The following is a 26974-nucleotide window of genomic DNA, read 5'->3' as shown; positions in this document are numbered from 1 at the left end:
TCCTTGATTTCATTGTGGTGGCTGTTAAATTTTGTTGGCTTTGGATATAACTTAGGGACCTCATTTGTCGTTTGGTAGCTGAGGACCATATCTGCACTCTGGCAGCTGAGTAAAACCCTGAGCATGTCATCATACTGCTAAAAAAGACTGGACAAATCTCATTAGCATCAAAGATTTAGATGCTAGTGGAAAACATCAAATTCACATTCTCATCCACGAAAAAGGGTTAAGAATCTTATTATTCACACTGTACAGTACAAGGTCAGTGAATTTCCTATTGGTTTTCATTCTTTATTGCTCTTACAATTGGATCATTTTCTAAGCTATATTCATCATCCAGTTCATCTAATTCATCTAATATTGACTGGTTAATCCCTTTCCGCTGTTGTCTCCTATGTTTTTCTGGTTCCAGTTGAGGTTCAGCTTGCTGAACACCCATGTCTCCAACCTTGTACCTGCAAATGGCATTTCAGATTTCAGAACCAAAGGGGATATGTTCACAATTTTGCTAGTGACAGAACCTAACCCTATCTTGGATGAAAATCTGGGAAAACATCAAAATTGAAGAAAAAAAAAATGAAAGCACGCTTTTTTCTTAAATATTAACAGTACTTCATGAACAGTTAAAAAAAAGAGCATGTAATAAAACATGGGTTTGGGTAATTTCCAAGATAGATATTTGTTACATTAGTTTTGTGAACAAAGACACTGTTTTCTCATAGTATTTCAACTCGAAGGAAATTGCTTAGAAATGTAAATTTTAAAATTTTGTTTAAGCATTTCTCACTAGATTATCATTTCAGAAGTGTAAAACCTGGTGCCAGTTACCAGTAACACAATCCTGAAGATATGAAAAAGCACTGGAGAAGTTTGAAAAGGATTCCTTATTGCAAGATTTGATGTCAAATTATCTTATTAGAGAAAGATAAAAGCACTGAGCAGTGGGCAGTTTTCGTAATGTTTGTACCTCTACTTGAATTATGTGAAGTTGTCTCCACTCTACAGATTATATATAAATATATGAAAAGGATATTCCTTAAGGCAGAACTTTTAGGTGATTTGCATATGCCCATATCTTGGTTTTACATACCTAACATCACCCTCTTTCTTGGTCCCAAATGTCCTCAGCTCAAATTCCTCTCTGATTCTAATCTCATCAAGAAGTTGAAAGTAGTATGTATATCTTTCCCAATCCCCTTTCAAAGTGCACCTTGGTTCACCGAGATGTAAGCAATCATTGAATGAGCATTTCTCAGGTTCACTGTCTTTGTAGCATTTCCCGGATCTGGAAAGAGGAGTAAAAGAAAAATCAGATGAAACAAAATGTACATTTGAAATTGATGCAGTGAACATAGAGGGTAAAGTGCAACCAAATTGTGTATGATATATACAGTCAGCAGGCAAACAACCTCAGGGAAAGCTTGGGCAAGAGATTGCTTTGTCACTTCATCCAACTAGGTTGGTTGAACCCAGGAGTATCAGCGAGATAGCCCCCTCTTGACAGTGGAAGCAAAGAAACATGTCGAGTACCATGTTTTCCTCCGCCACTTCTTGTTGAAACCTCCCCAACAATCTGATCCTCAAACCACTTGCTGCTCAAAATCTAAGGAAAAGAGCAGCACTTAATCATTCTCAACACAGAAAGGAGAAATGAAGAAAGACGTCTTAGAGAATAAGGAAACAAACCCACAGGATCAAACCAGTTATCTCCTTCAAGGAAATCAAGGTGATTACTTCTCAGAATATTAGTAAGGCTTTGATTTCCCAACCCCACTTGGACCCACGATTACAGTTGTTTGGTCCCTCAAGTAAAACGCAAGAGAATCAATGCCATTTTTTTCTCGACGCTGCAAATACGCGGTTCGTAATCCCAACTTCCCAACCTATTATTCCATGAAATAAGTGTCTGCACATGCATTTCAGAGCCCCAATATGTAATTTTCCAAGAAAACCACCAAACAGAAAACAAGAATACCAGAAACAAGAAAAGAAAGACAAATTTGTCAATAATTCGAAGTGAATAACAGTAAGGACACTAAGCAAAAAAACACAGAATCTGAAACATAAATAATTTAATTCATTCAACTACTTTAAAATTAGCATCAAACAACTTTGAGATTTAAATCTCCGTATAATCCATTCTAATATCACAGGTCACGACTTCTTAGTAAAAATAAAATAAAATAACACAAACTGCAATAAGCATTATTTTCAGCAGCAATTCATTCATTTCTTTCCCAAAGTAGAACAGATTAAGTAAAATTACCATATCATAAACAAACAACCAGCGATTACAGAAACTTCAATAAATAGAGTAGAGCTAGAAACATTATGGAAAATTCTATTTACTCCAACACGTTTCTCTCAACTATTTGTCCTATGATCCATTGTTCTACTTCCAATGTCTTATTTATAAATTTGTAAACTCTACCGTTGAAATTATAATGCTAAAACAAAGAACGAACAATTGTGGTAACTTCAACGAAGAGAGTATCAATATTCGAAACTCTTCATCAAGGAGTTCCTTTTTGTTCAAAGAAAGCGTGAGGGGAATTCCACAGGACTCAGCTTCAACTAAGAATCTTGTACGCATAAAGGGCTCGATCGTCGGCTGCTCCATCGAGATAAGCACGAGCAAGTGATCGACATTGGCGACGGTTGGGTCCCAGATCTCGGAGCTCCGTTTGAACACGTTATCGATTGGAAGTTTTAGGGCCCAACCAAGAGGCCCTTTTAGAATTCTTTTCTTTTGCCCTTGGCCCAGACTTTCTGCATGCGAAACTCCGATAAGAAATATTGCTGTTGTTGGATTGGGTAAGGAGCAACGAGTTTCCAAGCAATTGCAGAAATTGCTTGTTTAAGTCGATTTAGAGATTATAATCGAATATTTCAAATCGAATTTGGATTAAATCATTTTGGTTATATTATTTTTTGGAAATAAATTGGGGTTGTTTTAGGTTTAGATCATCTCAAGTTAGTGTATTTTGAAGTTGATATTCAGATTATTCATGTTTAAATTATTAAATTCGTATTTTTCGAATCTAAATTATTGATTTTCAAATTTAATAAATTTAATTTTGAATCATTTTGAATAAGTATTTCAAACCTTTTGAATTTAAACCATTTCAAATTAGATTCTTATGATAGTATATATTTTCATTATTTGTCAGTCGGTTTTATAAATTGCATAGCGGACAAAAAAATTGTAATAGCAACCTTAAACCATCTCATCATTAAATTCTTATATTCCAGTTGATTTTGGCTTCATAAAATAATAAATATAACGCACTGAAAATTTTTTAAAATTCTTTTAAATTTTTGCGTCACGCATCCAAAGTGATTTTTAGTAAATTGATACGTATAAAAATAAAATAATTATTAAAAGTGATAGCGGTTTAATTTAAATCAAATTTGATTTAATATTTTTAAATAATAATAATATTATAAATTTTTAAAATTTGATTTAAATTTAAAATATATATATTTTTAAACCAATATGATTCAAATTGAATTTTATTAATTTGATTTGTTTTATTAATTTTTATATTTTAAATTTTTTATATTATTTTAATAAAAATTTTAATGTATTTAAATAAATTTATAAATAAAATAATTATTTTTATTTTATAAAAATTTAAAATATATAATTCGATTTGATTTGATTATTTTTTATTTTTTATATTTTTATCTTAAATTAAATTCAAATTTAATAGATACATTTAATATCAAAATTTTATTTGAATCAAATAAAAAAAATTTTATCTAATTTAATCGAATATTATAATTTTAAATTTTTTTATTATTTTTTTTCACTTTTAGTAATTATCAGGATTTTGCAGACGAAATTATCTGTAAGAACAGAATTAAAAGGCCGCTTGGCGTGCCAAAGGATCATTAATTCTTACATGACTTGACCCCAAAATTATGTTTGGATGTAATGACTTTATTTCTAGGGAGGGGTGGAAGGTGAGTACCAATTTTAAAGTAGGTTCAGGCATTGGATGAATATATGAAGAAACTTTCTAGGAAAAACTTTCACACAACAAAGTGAGGTTAAAAAATTATACACTTGAAAAAGGTCATATATCATAGGATAGAATCAAATTCCCACGATGATTCAGCATTGGATGCGAGAACGAAGTCAAATAAAAAACTAGCGAACCACAAGCAATGGTGGGCAAGCGCTGGTCGGCAGGTGTTTGACCAAAAAATTAAAAAAAAAAAAGAAACTGCTAGTCGCAGATAAGATCGAACTCCTAGTAATCTCCAGCAGGTAAATAAGATTTAAGAAATTAATTGGGTTGTTTCCGAGTATTTAATTGGTTATGATTTTCGACCAAGATTATGACATTCAATTTTCTAAATCGTGCTCCGAACTGAAATAACGTTCACGTGCCTATCACATCTATTCGCAACTCCCAGTTGGCTGGTTTTCAGATTAGCACTCTGATTTCCTTTTCCCTATAATGAGAAAATCTGATAACGACAGCCTTTATAAATGTTAATTGGTTGGATCTAATTGAACTAGGTATGTACAGAGAAAGTTAGAATTAATAATTTTAAATATAACACAATGATATTTAATGAGAATGATATAAAAATATATAAAAATAATATTATCTAAAATTTTAATTATATATAAATTTAATAAAATAAAATATTATATTTTTAAACATAAATTTAATATAATAATTTTAAATATTAAATATATTTAATATAAAATAAAAATAATTGATTATTTTTTAAATTAATTAATATATTATTAAAATTGATATTTAAAAATTATAAATTTAAAAAAATTTATACTCCGTAATTTTTTTTTCAATAAAGTAAATAATTGAATAGAACAAATTTAAGGATAAATTAAAATTAAAAAAAAAGATAAATACGAAACAATACATGAATTAGGAAGCAACTTGTCAATGACATTTCCATATAAAATAGTAACAATAAAGAAAAAAAAAAGAATGGCAGAATAAATTGTTAGTCTAATTGTTTTTCCATTTTTCTATCGTAATTTGGCTATGGTAGCATGTGGGTTGGCTCTAGCCCACTTGGTGGGCTGTACACTTTTACAAATTAAGAAAGGCATTGATCTCATCGTTTCATTGTTGAACATTTGGTCTTATTTGGATATACGTGAAGGTAACTGTGGAGTTTTTTTTTCTTTAAGATAAGGTAAATTAAAATTTTTATTCTCAAACAGAAGTACTTTTTTTTTTTTTTTTTTATAGGTATACTTCAAGCTATATCATCATCTACGTGTAAAACTTTTCAGGTTTGCATCTACTTTTTTTTTTTCTCTTTTTCCTTGATAATATCTAATCCATTTGCAATTTTTGGTGAAACTCATTGGAGAAGTGAGCCTTTCTCTTAAAGACTTTTGCTAATGCAAGCGAACTCAAATATGGTTCAGGGCGAATAACTCAAAGCTGGCAAACAATTTTTTTTTTTTTTTTTTCACATTTAGATTGCAAATAGTGAAAAAATAGTCTCTTTAATTTTTAACAATTTTTGTAAAATGAAAGTTACATTAAAATTTTTTTCTTTTTCTACTTTATATTTTTAGAAAAATATTGTTGGTGTTTTTTTTTCTCAAGATTGATTTAGTTTTCTGTTGTATCCATAAAAATATAAAAAAAATTAATAAACTTTCTCTTTTTAAAATAATTTATGATGGAAGTTTTGTTAAAATTTCATATAAAAGAGAATAGAAGAGAGAAAAGAGAGAAAGAAAGAACTTATGAGTGATGACATGCACTTCTTTTTTTTTTTTTTAATCAAAAACATCTTATTTCAGGAAATAAATATAAAAATATCTTATTTTGAAAATAAAGATTTATAAGAGCACGGAAAAGTCAATGAGATTTTTACTTAATGATAAATAATAAATTTTAAAATTTTAGATTTAAGTTTCATTATAGATAAATTTAATTATTTAATTAAATTATAATTTTTAGGAATTATTTGACATTATAATTGGAGTTTTTAAATTTTATAAATGAGATTAATATAGTGATATGTGTTTTAAATATATATATATTAATAATATATTTGATTTTTTAAATAATTTTTTAATTAATTAATTATATAAAATATAATATTTAATTACGAATGTAATTTAAAAATTTTTTAAAAAAGTTTGGGAAAAAAACTCGGCATCTGTGTGCTCTATCAGTGTGCAACCATGCCCATACATTGGACCGCATAACTATCTTGAACCAGCTATTTAGAGTCTTAGTGCTCGGCGGTAACCAGGCTCCCATTACTCTGCCCGACCACACCTCTCTGTCTTTCCTTTTAAATAATACCAAGCTAATCCCAGCCCTTTATTATGGCCTCAACGGGCAGTCTAAGCTACCCCGCCCCCATCGACGTGGGCCCACCAAGATCCAAATCGCCTATTGGCCGTCAACTTCGACCGGACTCCACCACGCTCTTGACCCCAGAAAGACAAACTCAATGTTACAGCCACCACCAAAAAAACCTTTATCTTCCCCCAAAACAAGCTCACTCATCTTAACGGAAATTACGTCAATGCCATGCACCAGACGTAAATAAAAACTGTCCAGTTGATGTCATCGTGGATTTTTATCGACGACGGGGCCACCACGAAGGTGATCGGCGCACGTTACGTAAATTGTTATTTGTTTTATAGAGATGTCTTTTTTAAAAGATAAAATTGTTCGAGTAATTTTTTAGATTTTCAGAATTAATGACATTAACAAATCTTAAAAGCACCAAGGATAATTTGATCATTGCAAAATGAAATTGTTTTAGTGGAAATAGGAAAAATATCAGCCACTGCTTTTGGGAATAAACAAAGATAATGGATGACACTGAAAAAGAATAGATAAGCAAATTCTGCGGTCAACCCTTGCCTTTTTTCTTTCAAAATCATAAGCATATGGATGTGATAGTATATTTTTTTTTATAATGTCGCATCACGAGAGTATTTGATGAGAATTGATTAATTTAAAAGTCACAATAATTTGAATTTAATAATATATTTGTTATTAAATAGTAATTTTAAATCTTCAGAGTAATAAAATTATTATATTGATCTGATTTCAATTTTATAAGATAAAAGAGTTTTATTGTTGTAAGAAAGTAATTTTTAATATTATCCTTGATTAATTTATTTTAATAAAAAATTTAATAACATTGTCCCAAAGTTGGTTAATACAAATTTTTAAAAATTGATTTTTTAATCACTTATTTTTTAAAACAAAATTTAATTGCAATTGAATAAATGTTTATTGATTAAAAATATAATTTTTTAAAATTATTTTAATCAAAATTGATTTATAAAAATTATTTTAATCAAAATTAATGTATACTTTTTAATCTGTTATAAAATAACATTCAATTATTTTATAAATTGTTTATTCAATAAATATTTAATTTTTAATTTTTTGTAATGTTATTTTGGATATTTTATATTATGTGATTTATTTTTTATATAATATCAACCACAATTATTTAAAATTAATGGTGATTTAAAATATTACACAAAACATAATAATCTAAGATCACAAGTGATTATATCTCCTAAGTGATCTTATCAACATAATAATTAAATTACCATTACAATCTTAAAAATGATATCAAACATTATCTAAAAGAAATAAAAATTACTACTAGTATTTACTAAAGATAATTATTTTATATTTTGTTAGTAAAATTTTTTAATTGTAAACAAAATCAAAATAATATCACATAGGACAATGTTTCATTATTTATATATTAAATTATTAAATTTTAATCATACTTTAAGGAGATATATGAAAAATCTTATATTAAAATTTAAAACTCAATATATTAAATAATTTTACACTTGGTAATCACGTCATTAAGCGGAATATGTTAGTAAATTTAACATGTCAATGTTATTGAAAGTAAATCTTTTCTCACTACGTTCTTTATGGTCATAACATTTTCATTGCAACCCAACCACGCATATACTTGTTTCTACTAAATAAAATTGAAAACTATTATACCTTCATGGTCAATTTATGCAATTAGTTCTAATACTTATATAAAATTTAAACTTTAATCCTTATATAATAGTTTACAAAAATTAAATCTTTATATTAGTTTAATTTAATAATATTGATCAAATTGATATCAATGTTATTTGATTTCCTTTAAATAATTGACATAATCGTTGACATGCTAGTGTAGCATTAACTTGTTGACATGATAATTGAGATTAATTAAATTAATTATTAAATTATGTAAATGATATTTATATTTATATGAAATTTAAAATTTAATCTTTATACACATGAAATTTAAAATTTAATTTTTGTACTTGTATAAAATTTAAAATTTAATCTCTATAATATAAAAAAATTTTGAAATTTTTTAGGTTTTTTCAAAATTTTAAATTTTAAAATTATTTTAATTCCTCTAATATATTAGTTTTTATTATATATAATTAATTATTAATAATATCATATTAATAATATTATTATCATTTATATTAATCAATTATAATATTAATAATTTAAATTAATATATCAAAATTAATATTATTTTAATTAGTATAAATATATCATAATGAGAACTTTTAATTTTTTTTTGTCTTCACAAAAAAAAACTTATTTAAATAGTTAAGTTGGAATCTAACTTAATAACTTTTTAACAAGATTATTAATTATTAATATAAAATTAATACAATAAAAATATATTAAAAATAATATAATTAAAATTTTATATAATTTATAATTAAATATATTAAATATTTACTGAAAATAAATTTTAAAATATATAATTTTTTTTTAATTTTAAAATTTTCATATTTTTATAAACATTTGATTTATTTTGAGTCACAAAATTTTTAATATTCTACCGATTATAATGATAAAGGAAAGTATGAACTTAAAGTAAAAATATAATATTATAATTTTAAATTTTTTTTGACAAAAATAATTTTTAAAAATCTAAGTTTTGAAAACTAAAATTTACAAATTATTATAAATAACTTAATCACTCTTTAAGACAATGATTTTATCACTTTAATTAAGATTACATACACGTAAAATTTTAAAATTGCTGATAATATAATTATTAAATACAAATTACTGTAATTTCAAAGACGATAATGAGAATAAAATAATAACAATAATTATTTTAATTTGGGAACAGAACCTTTCCTCCTGGGTAGAAATCTCATTACCGACGTGGTCATGCCCTGTCAGTTCTATCTTCCCTGCTATTTTATGCCTATATATTCCTTCCCTCATCCTCGCACTTTTGTATCAAACAAACACCCCATTTCTGCTTATCTTATAATAATAACGTATTATTTCCTTTTTTTCAGGTAACCTTATCTTTACATTATCTGTATAATTTCTCTTATCTTTCCTTTTTTTTTTCTTCTCTTGATTTCCATATATGAGATGACAGTCGGATTTCGATAAGCTTTTACATGTGTTTATCCAAATTCTGTTTTTTTTTTTTTTTTTGTTCTTTGCTCTTTCTAGTTTAGATTTGTTTCGGTCTTTCTTTTTTCTTTTTTTTTTTACATTTGGTCTTTTGGATGTTTTAGTGTTCATGTTCAGATCTAATGTTTCTCAATATTCTTCTCTCCATGCGCAGGGAATCTGAATTTCATTGTTTTGATTGATTTTTTTCGGCCCCAGTTCGAAATTCAATCAAGTTTTCCCTTAATTACACACGTCTTTGACAATTTGAGCGCTCTAATTTGCTGCCCTCTTAAATTTTTCTGATTTTCTGATATGTTTATGATGATTGAGGAAATTGCACCTGATCTCTGATCTCTCCATGATTTTAGTGAAAGTTGATTCTTTTTTTCTTATTTTTATTTTATTTTATTTTTTTAATTTTCAAGAGAAAAAGAAAGTAGTCGCACACTTATAGACATAATATTTCATATTCCGTCTGGTAGGTGGGTGGTTGAAATCGAGATCTGAGCCCTTATAAGTTAAAGGGAATATATAGTAAGGCCTTTGACTTGTTCTCCCGGTTTGTCTATCTACCACTGCAGAAAAAAGTAATGCTTTTGGAGTCAAAAATGGCAACACATTGAAATTTTAAGTTTAGAATCATAGAGAGGAGGTTACCAATATTAGTATTTTCTATTTTGTTCTTATGATTGGATTTGGATGTTTCCAAGCAGTTCTGTAGATGCTGGTGCTGGCCTCCACAAGTGTAGTCAAAATGTGTTGTGTTAAACTTTTTATTCTACATGAATTGGTGTTTGGTAAAATTTTGGTTGACCTTTATTCATTTTACTTTGTATGTTAAGGTGATTACTGGCTCCATCAAAATGGACGTTACTGGGGGCTAAAACTTGCTGAATTTTATGGTCTTCACAGGTATGATTTTTCTGACTTCTTAGACTATGACCTGTAGGTAATTTATTCTTTCCTTGGTTTCCTATCTTTATACTAATTTGCTATGCTTTGGCACTCTTGTATTTAGATATTTGGGCGATGTGTGGGCAAAGGAACAAGTACAGAGGTGTGCAAAGAACTTTACCCAGTGCAACAGGAAGTAACTACGCAAAGAGCAGGGCCTCTGGCATGGAATATGAATCAAACTGGATGAAGCATAGACTATCCTCAGCATTTGCAGCTCAAGTGATCCGTACTGCAACATCGCTTATGCCTTGGTGTTGTAAAATTCCTATAGGTGACGGATTTCATGAGTTTCTTTAGTCAGTTGTCTAGCATTTAAAAGTGTTGAAGCATTCTTTGGGAGATATATTTGTACCAAATACAAGAATAATCTAGAAAATGCCTGGTTTTGTGAGAGGAAAGAAGAGAATCACAGAACCCAATATGTGTCTGTCCTCCCCGGTTAATCAAGATATACTGATTCATCCAAAAGGTAATCCTCATTCATCTGGTCAGGCCACTGATGAATTAGACAGCCCACTGCTTCCGGGGCTTCCAGATGATGTGGCCAAGTATTGCCTTGCGCTTGTTCCTCGTTCCAGCTTCCCTGCCATGGGTGGTGTATGCAAGAGGTGGAGATCATTCATCCGAAGCAAAGAATTCTTAACAGAGCGAAGAATAGCTGGAGTGCTTGAAGAGTGGCTTTATGTTCTAACTATGGATTCTGAAGGAAAGGAAAGCCACTGGGAGGTTTTGGATTGTTTTGGACAGAAACATCAGCTTCTTCCACCAATGCCTGGTCCTGGAAAAGTTGGATTTGGGGCAACCGTCCTTAATGGAAAGCTTCTTGTCATGGCAGGCTGCTCTGTAATCAATGGGACTGGCTCTGCCTCAGCTGATGTTTACCAATATGATTCTTGCCTTAACAGGTTTGTTTTCGATTTACACTTGATATAATGAGGCTTGAAATTCTCCCTACGACTGGTTTGGAACTTTACAAACTGAACCATTTTAGGTTCAGTGATGATGTTTAATCCTTTTAAATATTTTAATTTCTATCAGCCAAAAACTAGGTTATTAATTTAAAAGATTTGGTTTAAAACTGTTTCATAATTGAAGTTCTCTAATATTATAAGATTGATTAGAGTGGAACAGAGTTTAAGGTTTCTTGAATGGCCCCTCTTGTTATATTCGATTTAATGAATCCTATCTATTTTGAACAGTTATCAAATTAACTTGTGATCAGTAATAGATAACTAACTGCTAGTTGGGTAGGGAAATTGATACGTTCTTGCAATAACTATTTGGCAGTCTTCAAGCATTTGAATTAACCACGACTGACTATATGAATGGTCTCCCATTCCATGGTATTTTGAACAGTTATCAAATTAACTTGTGATCAGTAATAGATAACTAACTGCTAGTTGGGTAGGGAAATTGATACGTTCTTGCAATAACTATTTGGCAGTCTTCAAGCATTTGAATTAACCACGACTGACTATATGAATGGTCTCCCATTCCATGGTACTCTTAGAAACACCCTCCCTCTTCCTCCTCCCCCTGCCTAACATGTGTGAAAAGAATTGCAACTGTTTTCATTCTTGTTGCTTTTAACACATCTTCATAATTGCAGCTGGAGCAAATTAGCAGACTTGAATGTTGCTCGCTATGATTTTGCCTGCGCGGAGGTAAATGGCATGGTTTATGTTGTTGGAGGCTATGGGATTGAAGCTGAGAGCCTCTCCACTGCAGAGGTGTATGACCCTGATACAGACAAGTGGACCCTTATTGAAAGTCTACGCCGTCCACGATGGGGTTGTTTTGCATGTGGATTGAATGGAAAACTCTATGTCTTGGGTGGAAGGTCTAGCTTCACAATTGGAAATTCAAGGTTTATCGATGTGTACAACCCTGAGAAGCACACGTGGTGTGAGATGAAGAATGGTTGTGTCATGGTCACTGCCCATGCTGTGCTGGAGAAAAAGCTTTTCTGCATGGAGTGGAAGAACCAGCGGAAGCTGGCAATATTTAATCCAGAGGACAATTCCTGGAAGATGGTTCCCGTTCCATTGACAGGAAGCACGAGTATAGGGTTTCGTTTTGGGGTACTGGATGGGAAACTTTTACTATTCTCTGTGGAGGGAGACCCTAGTTACCAAACACTTTTGTATGATCCAAATGCAGCCCCTGGTTCAGAATGGCAAACTTCTGATTTAAGGCCTTCTGGTTTGTGCCTATGCAGTGTGACAATCAAAGCTTGAAAGAATCATTGCCAACTACACATATCTCATTTGGCAACATCATGCATAATATAATCAAGGATCTCCATGAATTCTAGAATGTTTAAGTTCATTTGAATGTATTAAGTTTCTTATGGCAATTAATTTCTTTGGGAACAATGAACATGTCTGGTTCCAAATCTTTCTGTTGGATTATTTTGCTGATGTTGTGCTAATTAATTGGATTTCTTCTTTGTTTTCTTGATTGTTCTTTCTTACATCAGGCTACCTGTTATTGATCCTGCTTCATTGTTCTTTGGTTCCTGGCACGCTAATGCCACGTTTGTGTTTGGTTTACTAAAAATAGAACAAAATGAAATGTAATAACTATTTCGTGTCTGCATCCAAACAGCAACCTCCGCTTCAAACGTATTTCTGTCACAAACATTTTTTTCTTTTGGGCAAAGCCGCATACCCTCTAAAATCTTTTTAAAAATAAATAAAAATTTAAAAAATCCAAAGAGGAAAATCGAAGCAGCAAATTGAGCCTCATTGCGAATGGCGACTTCACCATAAAAACGAACACCGCCTCCCCTTCCTCGTTTTGAGCTTTCAACAACAAACTCGGTAATCGAGAGATCCTACAATGTTCGGAGCTCAAGTTTCCACGCCAGCGTTTGGCACTCCTTCCACTCCTGCCTTCGCAACTCCCTCTTCGACGCCGGCGTTTGGAACTCCTTCTTCGACTCCGGCGTTTGGTACTCCTTCTTCGGCGCCGGCATTTGGCACTCCGTCAACTCCGTCTTTCGCTACGGGATTTGGCGGCTCCTCTCTTTTCTCCACTCCATTCTCTTCTCAAACGCAACAGCAACAGACGCCATTATTTCAGCAGCAACAGCCAGCCGCAGCAGCACCTTCTAGTGGTTTTGGATTCCAGGCTCCATTATCTACTCCCTTCCCCAATGCTCAATTGACAACTCAAATGGCACCCGTCGCTCCTCTCCCTTTCTCTCTCGCCGATCGTGATATTCAAGTAAATTCTCTTTCTTTTTAAATTGCTAACTCTAACCCTAACCCTAACCCTAGGTTACTTTCAGTTCTTTAATTATTGTTCTTCTCTTTGATTGTTAGACGATTGTGGATGCTTACAAGGAGGAGCCTGGGAACCCTAAGTATGCTTTCAAGGTTCGTTTCCTTCCCACGTCTAATTCAAATTTTAATTATTTTCGATTAAATCAAGAGGAAGACCAATTGTAATGTTGTTATCTTGAAGCTACATTGTTTCTGTTTCCTGTGGTTACTTAACTGTGAGAGATGTAATTATTTCGAATCATTATTTTGTTGATTTTCTTTTACGTTAACGAATAAAGCATTAGAGTTTTAGGAGTTTTAGGTGGTTCGCGTGTGTATTGATGGTTGAGTTAATTTTTGTGCAGCATTTATTGTTTAGTGTAATAGACCCGCAATTCAGGGCAAAACCAACTGGTATATCGGATGTAAGTTTTCTAGCATTTCCTTGTGCAATTTTTTTACTATTAATCTTCTCTTCTTTTTGTTGGGTTCATTCAATTCTACTTTTACTAAGATTGGATGATAGTTTACATTTGTAGATCATGTGGGTGGAAGCTATGGCAAAACTGGAAGGTATGGAGAGTGCTGATCGGGAAAGACTCTGGCCTCAGTTTGTTCACGGTTTTAAGGATCTTTCACAGCGGTTGAAGGTAATTATTGTTTTTATTTGAGATGTGGAGTGATTTTTCTTATTATATTGTTTCTTTGTGTTGTTATTGTCTGGAAAATCTTCATTAGGAAGTGATTCTTAGAGCAATATTTGGATGCGTATAAATTTTGAGACTGGTAACTAATGACGGCTATTTCAGAACGAACTTATTCTGATGTAACTAATTAAAGAATCTCATGTACTATTGTGATTGTGCATTGCGTAACTGATGGAATTTTGTTTGTCGGTGCCTCTGACTTTTAGAATCTGCATGGAACCTTGAAAGATACTGGACAAGGATATAACAAAGTAGATTTATGTGCAAGGATATAGAAATGGGAGAGCTTTTACTATTCTGGCTGGACAGGATAGTTAGTTTGTTATTACTTTGTTGCTAATATTTGGAAGAAACGGTGATAAATGTGGTCAAATGTATACATTATTTTTTAACTTTTTAAGTTCTATGAGCACTTACATGTACCCCAAGTCTTGGTCTTTTAGTAGCCATGCATTTTCACTTCTCATTTATTTTATTTTGTGAGTGGCCTCTGTCGGCTGAACCCTTGACATTTTATATTGCTGGGTTGCTGGCAGCTACAAGACGAAGTCATCCTTTCAGATGCTGAGAGATTGCGAATGACCCAGAGCAATGTAAAAATGGTACTGTATCCTCCATTGATCTCTGCAGATTACTGTCTGGAGTTTGTTTTTCACGTGCTATTCTTTTTGCAGCTCCAAAGGCATTTTCAAGTTGAAACTCTTCCCTGGATCCAGAGAATGCGACAAAAGGAGCAAAGCCTTCAAAGGCGCCTCTTAAAGGTGGGAACAAATTTTGATTATTTTTTAGCACCAATTAGAAATGATAGGCATGGTCGTAGGCATTGATAAGAAACATAATTATTTTTGGCAGAAAAGCCATTCTTCCTGTTTTTTTTCTTGCTTGATGATCTGCCACCCCTTTTCCCGCCACCAAAACTCAACAAAATAAATAAAAAGGTAAAGGATAAGAGAATGTGCTTGGTCCAATGCTAGTAATTACAACTGCCTTAGGTGTGTGGTAAGGCTGGATATGGAGTTAGTTGTAATGTAGTAGGGAAGTTTTTATGGTTTATGCTAGAATTTATGCATATTTTGGGTGTAATTATGTTGACTTTTATTTTTGTATGGTGGTGTTAAGATGATGAGAATCGTCGAAGCATTAGAGGATAAGGGCTGCAGGTTGCCTTTAATGAAAGGGGAAGTTGAATTGGCTGAGAAGTTGGCTGCAATAACTAGACAGGCTAGCCTTCCTATCCTCTGATCTTCTTATTTTGCGTTTTCTATGCTGTCATCAAGAGTTTGTACTGAAAGCAGATGCAATCACAGTTGAAAGGATCTGGAGCAGAACTTTCTAGGAGGGTTCAAAACCTGCTCACTGTGTCTCGTGTTCAAGCAAATGCTATTGGTGCTGGAGGTTCTCTTTATCTTCCAGGATCAACTAAAATACATGAGCAGAGTCTTGCTGATATGCAGGAGGTACGACTGAGCAATTTAGGCGTTCTTGCATATATTTGATTGGAAAGACAGTACCTGTCATCACTACATTTTTTTTCTTTATTTTGCAATGATAATACATCTACAGGCAATTTTTCACAGAATCTGCTGTCTGATATGCATCAGTTATCGAAGAATTTTGCATATTGCCTTTCTATATATCATTACTTAATCTGCTGACTTGAAATTGAACGGTCTTTTTTGGGAACAGGTATTACAACAGCAGACAGAGGCCATTGCAAGGCTTGGCAACGTATTGAAGCGGGATATTAGGGATATGGAGATAATAATGGCTGAAGACACAGATATGACAGAAGATGTGAACTAGAGGGCCCATACCTTTCTGATGATTCTTTCCAGTTTTGTAGGTGGATTGAATAGGAATTTGAAGTTGCTGTTTTGACTGTTCTCACCAATGTCTAGTGTTGCAAGTGTGTTATAATCAATTCTATCATCATTAGATAATTATCCTATATAAGTAGTATTTTCTTCTCCCCCGGAAGAGGATCAAGGAGCTGGACTCCAGAGGTGGGGTTAGTCGTTTCTTCAGTTTTGCTTCTGGGATCTAATAATTGTACATTGACTTTTACGGGCACTTAATGTGTTGTTTACTTTTAGCCACCAAATTTTTTGTCGTTCTTGATCAAGGCTGCTCAACAAATCATCCCGAGTTTCATCGTCCATCAGGAGATAACAAGGCTGTTGAACGGCGAAGGACCGTGGACTGAGAAGAGGTTTTTGTTTCAATACGCTTGGACCTGGACTGATGGGTGAGTTGGGCTTTTAGCTAGGGTGTTCAGCCCGATTTAACAAAGATTTAAATTACAAGCCCAAGTGTTAATGGGTAGATGTAAGCTACACGTATAATGGGCTCATTTAAAGAAGAATCATGAATGATTTTAAAAATATTTAATATGATATTTGAGTTTAAACAATTTTTAATGTAATTTCTAAATGTGACATATAGAGGGTTTGAAATTCATCAAGCAATAAAATGGAGTTAAGTCATGGTCTTTCCCAAGAATTGTTATTTTGCTTAAATTCTTTGGAATGAGATTAGTCGTAAACAAGAGAAGGTTGAGTGGTACAAATTTTTATGGTTCTAGTATCATATTACAAAACACTTGTTAAGTAAGTATTTGCCTGAATTTTTTTTTAAAGCAATTAAGGTCATATTTGATATATAAGATAATAGATAGAATAAGATAATAATTATTGTATATTATATCTAAAAAAAGAGATAGGATTACAATGAGTTATTAATCATCCTTTTAATATATGATGATTCAATTCACTTAAAGTGAAAATGATTATTTTTAATTTATAGGATTAAACTTATATGTTTTACTATACTTTTAAAAAAATTATATCAATAATGTAAATTATATAAACTTTAAAAAAAGATAATTTTGACCAATAAATAAATTATCTTATTTTAATTTTTGCACAAATCATACACAAGATTGAATAACATTATTTAATCTAATTTTATCATATCATAATTTTGTGTACTAAACACATCCTAAATATAATAACTTAATCCAATTTTGAGACAAAAATCTCTTTACACTTTGGTGATTAACTACTCGTTTCGGAGGAATGATTACTTCTACTTCTTTTTCTTATAAAGTTAAAAGGTCAAAATGGAATCAAATGCTCAAATACAAATGGATATATTTACTTCTAACTTTTATTCATTATTAAAATAATAGATAAACTTAATGTGTTGATCATATGTAGAGATGTTTATAAATCAAATCAAGTTAGACTCAATTGACATTTTTATATTTTTCTTAAGACTTAAATCAATTTATTTATTTAAATTCAAATATATACAATTAAATTTAAAGAAAAATAATTTTTTATTAACAAATAATATTTTGAATTGAACCTATTTAAAAATTTCTATTCAAAACTTAATCCGGATTGAGTCACACTCACACTTGACTAACAATATGATTCATGAACACTTTTAATCGTAGGGAGACGCTTTTTACTAGCAAGTAGGAAAGTGATGGGTTTATTAGTGGCTGCCAAATAAAGCAGATTATACTTAGTACTTGTTACCCTTTCACTTATATTCCCCTCCTCCGTGCACGATTTACTTCAAAAATCAGCTTCCATGAAACTGATAGAAATTAAAATATAAACATATACTATCTAGTTTTGTCCTTTCTAAAAAGAGGGCTCACTCTAGTGAAAATAATTCCCTCTATATTTAATTACAAAGAAAGAATCCTCCTTGAGATTTATTAAAAGAAATTTCAACAGTTGACGTTGTTTTGATTAATTAGTACATTTTTCAGATAGAATGATGATTCTGAAATTTTAAGATTCTTTTGCCATTGACCGGTGACAGCTTTGCCTAACATATCGCTAACTTTGATGGGAATAATCTTTTGATTAGTACTAAGGCCTATGCATCAAAGAAATTTGGTAATTGAATTTTCAAAATTGACTTTGATAATTCACAGCTGGTTCTAGCTCTTGCATGCTAAGAAATAAAACAAAGTAGCTTTGTAACGTGGAGTTAATCTCTTAAGTTAACAACAAAAAAAAAAAAAGAAAAAAAAATGTTGCCAGGGATAGCTCAATCAGCGGCAATATAATCCTTTAATCCTTTACAATGGCTCATGTTTTCGCTGCCTGGCGAGAAATGGCTAGCAGAAACACGTCCTTCCAACTTCTTTTATTGTTCTTCCTTGCTCTTGTTTCTAGGTTTTATCACCTTGAGGCTGCTGGATTCAATCCCAATGTAGGTTGCATCGAGATGGAGAGGAGAGCCCCTCTTAAACTCAAAGACGGTCTTATTGATCCCTTTGGTCGACTCTATTCTTGGATCGGTGAAGATTGCTGCAACTGGTCAGGCGTAGGCTGTAGCAATCAGACAGGCAATGTTATCATGCTAGACCTCAGCAAAAAGTATGACTGTCCTTTGCAAGGGGGAGATTCGCTATCGCCTTATCAGTTCTGTCAATTAGATAGTACGTTAAATCCTTCTTTGCTAAACTTGACACATTTGAATTACTTGGATGTGAGTTACAACAATTTCCTAGGAATTCCAATCCCAAATTTCATTGGTTCACTCAAGAATTTGATGCATCTTGACATGAATTGGGCAAATTTTTTTGGTATGTTTCCTCCCCACCTTGGGAATCTGTGAAATTTGGTTTATCTCGATCTCGAAACGGGGATTTCAGATTCAGAAGATCTTTGGGTGTCAGAATTAGAATGGCTCTCCATCCTCTCTTCTCTGCACTACCTAAACTTAAGATATGTAAACCTCGGTTAAGGCATCAACTACTTGGCTAAAAGCCATAAATATGCTTCCTTCATCATTGGAGTTGTATTTCTCTAGCTGTCAACTATATGACCTTCCTCACACTCTCCCATTTATCAATTTTACATCGCTTCAAAATCTTGACCTCTCTTTAACTAGTTCAGCTCTCCACTGCCACACTTGCTGTTTAATTCACCACCCTCGTTGAAGTTAGACTTCTTAGTTCTAATCTTACGGGTCCCATTCCGAAGGTTTCAGTTGGAAACCTTTGCAATTTTCAAGTTTTAGATTTATCATCAAATTCTGTTGAAGGTGAATCTGGAGAACTGATTGGCACTTTGTCAAGATGCAGTAATGGTAGCTTGGAGACATTAGATTTCAGCACAAATAATCTCGCAGGGAATCTGCCTGATTTTTTGTGGTCCCTTGAGAATTTGATGTCTCTTGTGCTCTACTCCAACAAATTTACAGGGAAATTATCTGAGGTCCCTGGGTTATTTGGAATACGTTGAACTTTCCAACAATTTTTTTTCGGGTCCACTTCCAGGATCAGTGGGGAATTTGTCACAAATGGCAAAGCTCGATCTAAGTTTTAACACGCTGAGTGGAACAATCACCGAAGGTATTGGTCAACTCCCGCAGCTGTTTCAGCTGGGTCTATATGGGAACTCTATTGAAGGAGTCATAACCGAGCTTCATTTTCAGAATCTAACATATTTAAGCGATCTTTCTTTATCATCTACCAACAAATCCTTGGTGTTTAGATTGAGAGATGACTGGATTCCTCCATTGCAACTGGACCAAATTGCAATCAATGATTGCCAATTAGGCCCTGCGTTTCCTCCGTGCCTCAGAACTCAAAACAAATTATCTCAAATTACACTCTCCAATGTTGGCATTTCAGACACCATTCCTGATTGGTTTTGGAGATTAGTACCAACGATTTGGTTGCCGCATCTTTCTTATAACCAATTGAGAGGGATGCTTCCTAAGTCGATGGCTTTTACCTTTGAATATAGGGGCATGGATTAATTTAGAATCCAACTACCTGGAGGGTTCAATCCCACTTTGGTCAAATGTGACAAACCTCTCATTGAAGAACAATTTATTTTCTTGACCTATTCCCTCAAACATAGGCCATGAAATGTCATTATTGCAGAACTTAAATCTTTCTGGGAACTTTTTAAATGGTTGCATTCCGCCATCCATAAACAATATGATGAATTTGAATTTTCTTGATCTATCGAGCAATCAGTTAACTGGAACAATTCCAAGGCAATGGCAGGGTTTGCAATATTTGATGTTTTTAGATCTTTCTAAGAATAATCTATCAGGTGACATTCCGAGCTCCATGTGCTCTGTTCCTTCACTAAGCTGGTTGAAATTGAGCAGCAATAATCTTACTGGGGAGCTCTCTAGGTTCTTGTAGGATTGCAAAGTTTTGTTTGCACTTGATCTTGGAGAAAATAAATTCACAAGGTCTATCCCTGAGTAAATTGTGGCAAACGAATCTCCAATGGCCCTTTTAAGCCTACGAGCCAACATGCTAACGGGAAGCATTCCTGAAAAACTATGTCACCTCTCCAACCTCCACATCTTGGATCTAGCACAAAATGATCTGTCAGGGTCCATTCCTAGTTGTTTGGGCAGTTTGCCACGTCTGAAAACTTTGCACAGCTTCTTCAGGTTAGGACCCTCAACACAAGACATGACATTCAACAATCACATGGAGTTGGTCATCAAGGGAAGAGAAAGTGTATTTACCATAATAATTCCACTTATAAACAGCATAGACCTGTCCAGCAACAATATAGTGGAAGAGATACCAGAGGAGATGACAAATCTTTCGGCCTTTGGGTTCTTGAATCTCTCTTGAAACCAACTAACGGGAAGAATACCAGAAAATCTTGAAGGCTTACAACTGTTAGAAGCCCTTGACCTTTCACATAACCATCTCTCAGGTCCAATTCCTTCAAGCATATATAAGTTAACTTTTTGAACTTGTCATACAACAACCTGTCTGGACCAATTCCATCATCCAACCAACTGCAAAACATTGGTAATCCATCTATTTATGAGGGTAATCCAGGACTCTGTGGGCCGCCGTTCTCAATCAGCTGCACCATATCCAGTGTTATTGGACCCTCCGAAGACAACGATGGTGAAGACACATAAAACTACAGTTCTACATAAGTGCGGTAGTGGGGTTCCTTGTGGGATTTTGGGCCATTTCTGGCACTTTGGTGATAAAGAAATCTATCAGACATGCCTATTATCGGTTCTTGGATAAGAATAAGGATGAGCTCTCGGTTCTGATTGCTGTTAACGTGGCTCGTTTGCGAAGGAAAAATGGGATGGCGAGAAATTAAGGTAGACTGAAAGGTAGCATTTGCTTCAATCCGCATTCTCTCCTATCTCACGATCGATCTGTGTTTTCCACATTGTTGAACATGTCTCCACTGGAGAAGATGGATGTTGGAAGATAAGAAATTCAGATGAATAAAGAAAGATGGACAATGATATGCTCATGGTAATGGATGAATAAAGCTTGACGTGTATTCTTTGCGTCTTTATTGTTATTTTTGTGACGTTTCACTTCTCTAGTTGTACCTTAACTACACTGTTTGTTGTATCTCCACAGCCGAGTGATTAAGATACTTATGAGCAAGGCGAACTTCAAAGAATGTAATTGTCATATAGAAGACTGAATCATCTTGTTTCCATAGTGTTTGTATGTAGGTATGTTTGTTCCAGCAATCGATCAATTCCTGACCCTGGTTAATGCAAAACATTTGGCTTTTGTGCAAAAGAACCAACTCCATTACTGAAATAAATAAAAAGAATAAAGAGCAATATTTTGTTGTGAAATAATACTTCGACTTCAACACCATTGAATCCATATGATCCAATTCTAGCAGTGCGACATAAATCTGTTCAAATTGTGAAATGAATAAGTAATCTTTGAAACGAATCCTATCTGAAATTGAAGAATCAACTTCAAAAATAAACATAGATTAGATGTCCTTCCCAGAAAGAGGACTCATTCTAGTCAAAGGCAAAGAAGGAGCAGCAAGAACTGATTTATTTACGACTAATCAATCTCTTCTCTTACATTTTTATGTATTTTATGTGGTGACTGATGATTTTGAGATTCTTCTTCTGTCATTGACTTGAAGCCATTGCAAGGCTGGCTGATTGCCTAACAATCTAATGTATGATGGCAACCTTTTACTCTGTTCTTAATTTTGTCCGATGATTTAATTAATCCTACTACCTTTTCCAGCTCATCCCGTATACAGGGATTTCAATGCTATAGCTTTCTTTCTTTCATTAATGATAGAAAGGTGTTACCCATGTTGCCAAAATGCCTATAAGGGCTCAATTCATTATTTCAGACAAGGTCTGTAAAACCGGAGGAAATAAAGGGGAAAAAATTTCATCTGCCTGTATGATTTCGACCTTTCTGCAGACTAATCATTAGAAAAGACAAATGACTCAAAACTGCCATAACCCCAAGCAACTGAAACATAGAAATTTACCAATTTCTCATTTTACAGATGTAGTATCACTATAAGAAAAGATGAGATGCAAGCATTTGAACAATATATTGCAAAAAGGTTTTGAGATTGTAGCTTGTTTAAGTATAACTTCTCAAGAGATTTATACAGAATAAATATCTGGCTTACCGTCCATCAGTTTTGGCAGGGCTTAGCCTTTTCTTTCTCTCACCAAAGCTCATGTTGCGTACCAGACTTGGAAGGCAGCACTGCGGAGACTGGGCTGATTTTTCTTTCCTAGGGAGGTGCCCGCTGTAAGGAGATGCTTCACTACTGCGAACAGAGTTCGGGATAGATTCATATGGACTTCTACTTGTAGACTTTGGAGGGAGGTTGAAAGTTGTAGGTTTGTCTTCCAACTGTTGTTTTAAACTTGGATCATTATTTACAGCATCATCATCATCATCGTCGAAGCTCTCACGAAATAACTCAATTAGTTGCTTTTTTGTATCATTTGGAGAATGTTCAGCTACTGCATCATGTGCACGGTCCATTGAATGATTTTTATCACGCAGAGAACTTTCCGTGAAGCTTTTCTGGTGGTTTGGGCTGTTACCACAAGAGGTAGAATCTGGATGAAAACAAGCTTGTTAAAAGCACTGACAAAAGTTAAGAAACATAGCAATACAATTCCCATCAAGAGCCGTGTGCTATATTGGTAGAGTGCTGAACTCTTAATTTGTTCAAATCTTGGCAGCATCTAAGTATAAAAAATCGCAATATAATTCCCAGTACATATACTTCTTTTCATGCGATTACAATAGGGAAATGTACATAATTCTCTCAACAAAAGTAGGGAAATCTCACCACCATTGACACTGAAGAAATCTTCACAGTCAGATTCTAGACAAGGCTGGGAATCGAAAAAATTCTCCTCGGTTTTACCTGGATAGAAATTATAGGTACACTTCAATTAAAGATACTAAATATGAGTGAGTTTCCAGTTAAGAAGAAAGGGTAAAGAATCTGCAAAACGTCACAACCCATTCAAAGTTACGTAAACATTATTTGCAAAAGCACTAATTCTAATCTGTTTTGTAGCAAACAATCCACCATCTTGAATCCTGCAAGAATTTGCCATCGCGTGCCACGATCAATAATCAGACCTTTATAGGTTAATCAAAAAGCACATAATAGTTGCAAAGAGATTCTGTCTGAGGTGCATATGTCCCTAGTTGAAAAGAAGTTTCCAACTATATGCTAACCAAGTTTCCTGATCATTCTATTTTCCTAAATATGAGAGCAACTGTCAGTAATCATACAGAACTGGGTTAAAATTCTGATGCACCATGGGAAAACTGTCACCACCAAACCATCTTAGAGCGCTCAGGCAGCCTGAATACACTAGTTGTTTCTATCAACGTCTTTGTTGTTACCCTGCTATTAACAAAAGTCATAACCGATTAGGCTATGATTATAACAAAACTTAATTTCACCCTCATAGCTTCTACACCAATCTAAAATGGGAAAAATCAAACTGTCCATTCCAGGAGACATCTGCCTGGAGGATATTTGATATCTCAGTGATCATAAAAGAAATGTAAATTATATGAAATAAAAGGACCATTTATGACTGCAATATTGTAGAACATGCTATAGTTTCTGATATTATCGGAGTTAGTAATAGAGATGGCTTCCAGTTACTTTAGATAATCTGGAAAAACCAGGGGTTCCTATGCAAGGGGGGAAAAGACTATTTTTGGATAACTTTGTGAACAAGAAAATTTTGAGCTGGAGACACTTGGGAATTATGAAGAGCATGGGGACAAGTGACAAGCAGATGAGGACTGGTTAATTTGGTTCAGATTCTCAACTTCAAATCAGTCCTTTATTTATTGGTTAGCAGTTAGGATAGACTTTCAACTCTGAAAAGACAGAAAAATGGGAAGTTACCATCAATAAACTGTTTGCCTTCTGTGTAAAAAGGAATAAACAGCAAAAATTCTAAATTTGCTAATGTGACAAATCCAAAGGGTTTTGAGCCTATTTGTGAAAGTTTCTCCATCACCCAAGCTGTTGGGAGTAAGTTCAGAATTTAAGTGGGCAAAGAAAAGAACAACCTGCAGAAGAAATTTTCTGCAGCTATGTTTTAGTCTGAGACTGCCACAAAAATGGTCACATTAAATTTGTAAATTATATGCTAGCTTATGAGTCTGCTTTTGCCTGGAACAAAGTAACAGAATTAATAATTTCCTGAGAGAAAATAGACAATTGAACCATATAATATCATGACAAGGGGACAGCTAGCCACTAAATCAAGTATTTTTACTGGGTTCCAAATTAGACCTTGATCATTGAAATGATCAAAGGAAACTTCACAATTATAGTGCCATCCCAATCCAAAATTTGATTATCAGAAGTCAACCAATCTGACATCTTAGATCAAACTATCCAAAGCTCAAACATAAGCACTAATGTAAGGCTGAAACAAGAACAAAGAATGATGATAAATAGATCAAGAAAGCCAATTTAGAAACATACTCAAGTCTCGGAAACTAGTATCCATTGATGACAGCTGAGACATGGAACCGAGTTCAGCAATTGACTGCTCCCTTCTGACAAAGTTCTCAGTGGGCAGTTGAATTTGGGCACTGAGATTCATGGCTGCAGGATCTTTGTTCTTGTAAACTGTAACACAATTGCCCATGTCTTTTTGACAACAACAGTCTCTTCTACTCAATGATGAGACATAGCACTTTAACTAGCCTGTTTTCTTCAATGCAAGAAAAGAAAAGAGAAAAGAAAATTGACTGAGAAAGGAACAGGACCATGGGGTTTTAGCTTTATGCTTGAATAGTTGAATTCACCAACCAAAATGTTTTGAGGAGACTGAGGAGTTGATTGGTCTTGAAAGTAAAGTAATGGCACTTGCAGGCGTGGGTCCATATTCAATGATCTTTGTTTGATTGATTTCTTTCTTACAGGACTAGTATTTTTCTTTAAGGCTGCAGCAGCGGGAAAAGAAATAAAAGTCTGCTTTCTGAGTGGCTCCTCTTCTCCTCTTCGGGATTCGTTAACTTTAATCATTGGTTCGCCCACTGAAGATTTTCTGAACATTGACCTCTTTTTGAACTTTGTATGCTACATTCAGTATATATACCATATACAAATATAGAAAGCCTAAAACTAAAATCAAATTTCCAGTTCTTTATTTATTTATTTTTAATGATTGAAATTAAGATTCCAGCATTCTGGTTCTTTGCATTCTTTACTATCTTTAGCATTAGATTGGATATCTTTTAAGAACAAAATTGAAGTATTGCACAATGCTTTATTCCAACAAAAGTAGCTACAAAGAAAGAAAAATGCCAAACCCACTAAAAATAGGGGACAACCCAAAGTGTGAAAGTGCCATTAACAAAGGGGAAGAAAGACCAAATCAACCAAAGCAGTGTTTACTACTAGGCTGGACCACTGGTTAGTTGATTTCATCTTTGCTACAATGATGAAGGCTGAGGTCCACCAGAAATTAATTGTTTGCAAGTTTAGGGCAGTGATGAAAACTATGGTTTTCTAACTTGTCTCTTTCAGGTGGTTGCATTAGTCCCGGCAAATGTTAAGTCTTTTTGTTTGACAAAAAAACTGACCTCAGCTGCCAAATTCCAGAACAAAGTATCCCACAATGTTTTGTTTTTTTTGCGACGAGTTCCGTTGCTGATGACGGCAATGACAAGGTTTGTATTGTTTATTGGAAGGGTTTAGAGGGATTCATCTGCTCTCTCTATTTTCAGTAATTTTACCTTTTATCATAAATTTTTACTCAATTTTTTTTTTTTACATTTTATACTTATCTAATATATATATATATATATATATATATATATTACATAATACATAGATACCTAATAAGATATATCACATCCATACTTACGTAAACAATCCATATTTTTTACATGTAAAATAATAATTTAATTTAAAATTTTAACCAAATAATCCCATTCAATAATTATTTTATTTTAAAAAATATTTGAAAGTTTAAAAATTAGATTTATTTTAATATTTCAAGAGTTTTATTTTCATTTAAATCAAATTAAATTTATTCCAAGCTCACTTTTTTCAAATACATTTAGAATAAAATCAATAATTTTGTTATTTTTTTTAAATGAACTATTAAACCATCTATATCTCTTTTTAAATTTTAAAAAAATATATAATTTAAATTTATCCCTAACAATCTAAATATATGATCTCTTTTTAAATATATATAATTTAAATATATCTTTAACAATCTAAATATATCTATTTTAAATTTAAAAATTTTAAATATAAAATTATTTTTATTAATTTTTAATAAATTTTAA

The 26974-nt window shown here is 32.9% G+C and overlaps 5 protein-coding genes and 1 long non-coding RNA gene across 6 annotated transcripts; 4 read left to right on the top strand and 2 right to left on the bottom strand.

The window, feature by feature from the left end:
* Window positions 1-274: 274 nt before the first annotated feature.
* On the bottom strand, window positions 275-2620 carry LOC111289020 (small ribosomal subunit biogenesis GTPase RsgA 1, mitochondrial-like). Its single transcript, XM_089760269.1, has 5 exons — window positions 2432-2620; window positions 1791-1883; window positions 1470-1603; window positions 1091-1285; window positions 275-455 (listed from the first exon to the last, which is right to left on the bottom strand). Exons 1-5 carry the CDS (start codon window positions 2618-2620, stop codon window positions 275-277), a joined length of 792 nt encoding a protein of 263 aa, XP_089616395.1.
* A 6640-nt stretch (window positions 2621-9260) lies between these two features.
* Window positions 9261-9825, top strand: LOC149519349 (uncharacterized). Its single transcript, XR_016341734.1, has 2 exons — window positions 9261-9325; window positions 9604-9825. It is a non-coding gene; the product is annotated as an uncharacterized LOC149519349 (long non-coding RNA).
* A 624-nt stretch (window positions 9826-10449) lies between these two features.
* LOC111287471 (F-box/kelch-repeat protein At1g67480-like) lies at window positions 10450-12848 on the top strand. Its single transcript, XM_089759984.1, has 2 exons — window positions 10450-11293; window positions 11998-12848. Exons 1-2 carry the CDS (start codon window positions 10764-10766, stop codon window positions 12623-12625), a joined length of 1158 nt encoding a protein of 385 aa, XP_089616110.1. The 5' UTR covers window positions 10450-10763; the 3' UTR covers window positions 12626-12848.
* A 135-nt stretch (window positions 12849-12983) lies between these two features.
* LOC111287472 (nuclear pore complex protein NUP54-like) lies at window positions 12984-16462 on the top strand. The gene is made up of 9 exons (XM_089759985.1): window positions 12984-13616; window positions 13715-13768; window positions 14020-14079; window positions 14194-14304; window positions 14898-14963; window positions 15036-15122; window positions 15481-15582; window positions 15669-15818; window positions 16048-16462. The coding sequence occupies exons 1-9, from the start codon at window positions 13230-13232 to the stop codon at window positions 16162-16164; spliced, it is 1134 nt and encodes a 377-aa protein (XP_089616111.1). The 5' UTR covers window positions 12984-13229; the 3' UTR covers window positions 16165-16462.
* A 2000-nt stretch (window positions 16463-18462) lies between these two features.
* Window positions 18463-19628, top strand: LOC111289019 (receptor-like protein EIX1). The gene is made up of 2 exons (XM_089760268.1): window positions 18463-18967; window positions 19327-19628. Exons 1-2 carry the CDS (start codon window positions 18463-18465, stop codon window positions 19626-19628), a joined length of 807 nt encoding a protein of 268 aa, XP_089616394.1.
* Window positions 19629-21835: 2207 nt separating this feature from the next.
* LOC111288093 (uncharacterized) lies at window positions 21836-25670 on the bottom strand. Its single transcript, XM_022878856.2, has 4 exons — window positions 25155-25670; window positions 23481-23558; window positions 22803-23244; window positions 21836-22046 (listed from the first exon to the last, which is right to left on the bottom strand). Exons 1-4 carry the CDS (start codon window positions 25318-25320, stop codon window positions 22028-22030), a joined length of 705 nt encoding a protein of 234 aa, XP_022734591.2. The 5' UTR covers window positions 25321-25670; the 3' UTR covers window positions 21836-22027.
* Between the last annotated feature and the right edge of the window lie 1304 nt (window positions 25671-26974).

This window comes from Durio zibethinus, chromosome 4 (genome assembly GCF_047325235.1).
Source record: "Durio zibethinus cultivar Kanyao isolate XHJ-2024 chromosome 4, ASM4732523v1, whole genome shotgun sequence".
Taxonomy (NCBI): domain Eukaryota; kingdom Viridiplantae; phylum Streptophyta; class Magnoliopsida; order Malvales; family Malvaceae; genus Durio; species Durio zibethinus.
Note: the sequence above shows the minus strand (reverse complement) of the source record. Positions and strands in the feature narration are given on the sequence as shown.

Bases quoted from the DNA above. Each gene is read 5' to 3' on its own strand.
- LOC111289020 (XM_089760269.1), bottom strand. From the start codon at position 2,620: ATGGAGCAGCCGACGATCGAGCCCTTTATGCGTACAAGATTCTTAGTT. The intron at 1,884-2,431 runs GTAGAGTTTACA...ATGGAATAATAG, and splicing joins TTAGCATTATAATTTCAACG to GTTGGGAAGTTGGGATTACG. The intron at 1,286-1,469 runs GTTCAACCAACC...TCCTCTTTCCAG, and splicing joins TATCTCGCTGATACTCCTGG to ATCCGGGAAATGCTACAAAG.
- LOC111287471 (XM_089759984.1), top strand. From the start codon at position 10,764: ATGCCTGGTTTTGTGAGAGGAAAGAAGAGAATCACAGAACCCAATATG. The intron at 11,294-11,997 runs GTTTGTTTTCGA...TCATAATTGCAG, and splicing joins TATGATTCTTGCCTTAACAG to CTGGAGCAAATTAGCAGACT.
- LOC111287472 (XM_089759985.1), top strand. From the start codon at position 13,230: ATGTTCGGAGCTCAAGTTTCCACGCCAGCGTTTGGCACTCCTTCCACT. The intron at 13,769-14,019 runs GTTCGTTTCCTT...ATTTTTGTGCAG, and splicing joins ACCCTAAGTATGCTTTCAAG to CATTTATTGTTTAGTGTAAT. The intron at 14,964-15,035 runs GTACTGTATCCT...TTCTTTTTGCAG, and splicing joins CCCAGAGCAATGTAAAAATG to CTCCAAAGGCATTTTCAAGT.
- LOC111289019 (XM_089760268.1), top strand. From the start codon at position 18,463: ATGGCTCATGTTTTCGCTGCCTGGCGAGAAATGGCTAGCAGAAACACG. The intron at 18,968-19,326 runs GTATGTTTCCTC...CCCTCGTTGAAG, and splicing joins GAATTGGGCAAATTTTTTTG to TTAGACTTCTTAGTTCTAAT.
- LOC111288093 (XM_022878856.2), bottom strand. From the start codon at position 25,320: ATGGGCAATTGTGTTACAGTTTACAAGAACAAAGATCCTGCAGCCATG. The intron at 23,559-25,154 runs GTATGTTTCTAA...ATTTCTATCCAG, and splicing joins TACTAGTTTCCGAGACTTGA to GTAAAACCGAGGAGAATTTT. The intron at 23,245-23,480 runs GTGAGATTTCCC...GTTTTCATCCAG, and splicing joins TTTCTTCAGTGTCAATGGTG to ATTCTACCTCTTGTGGTAAC.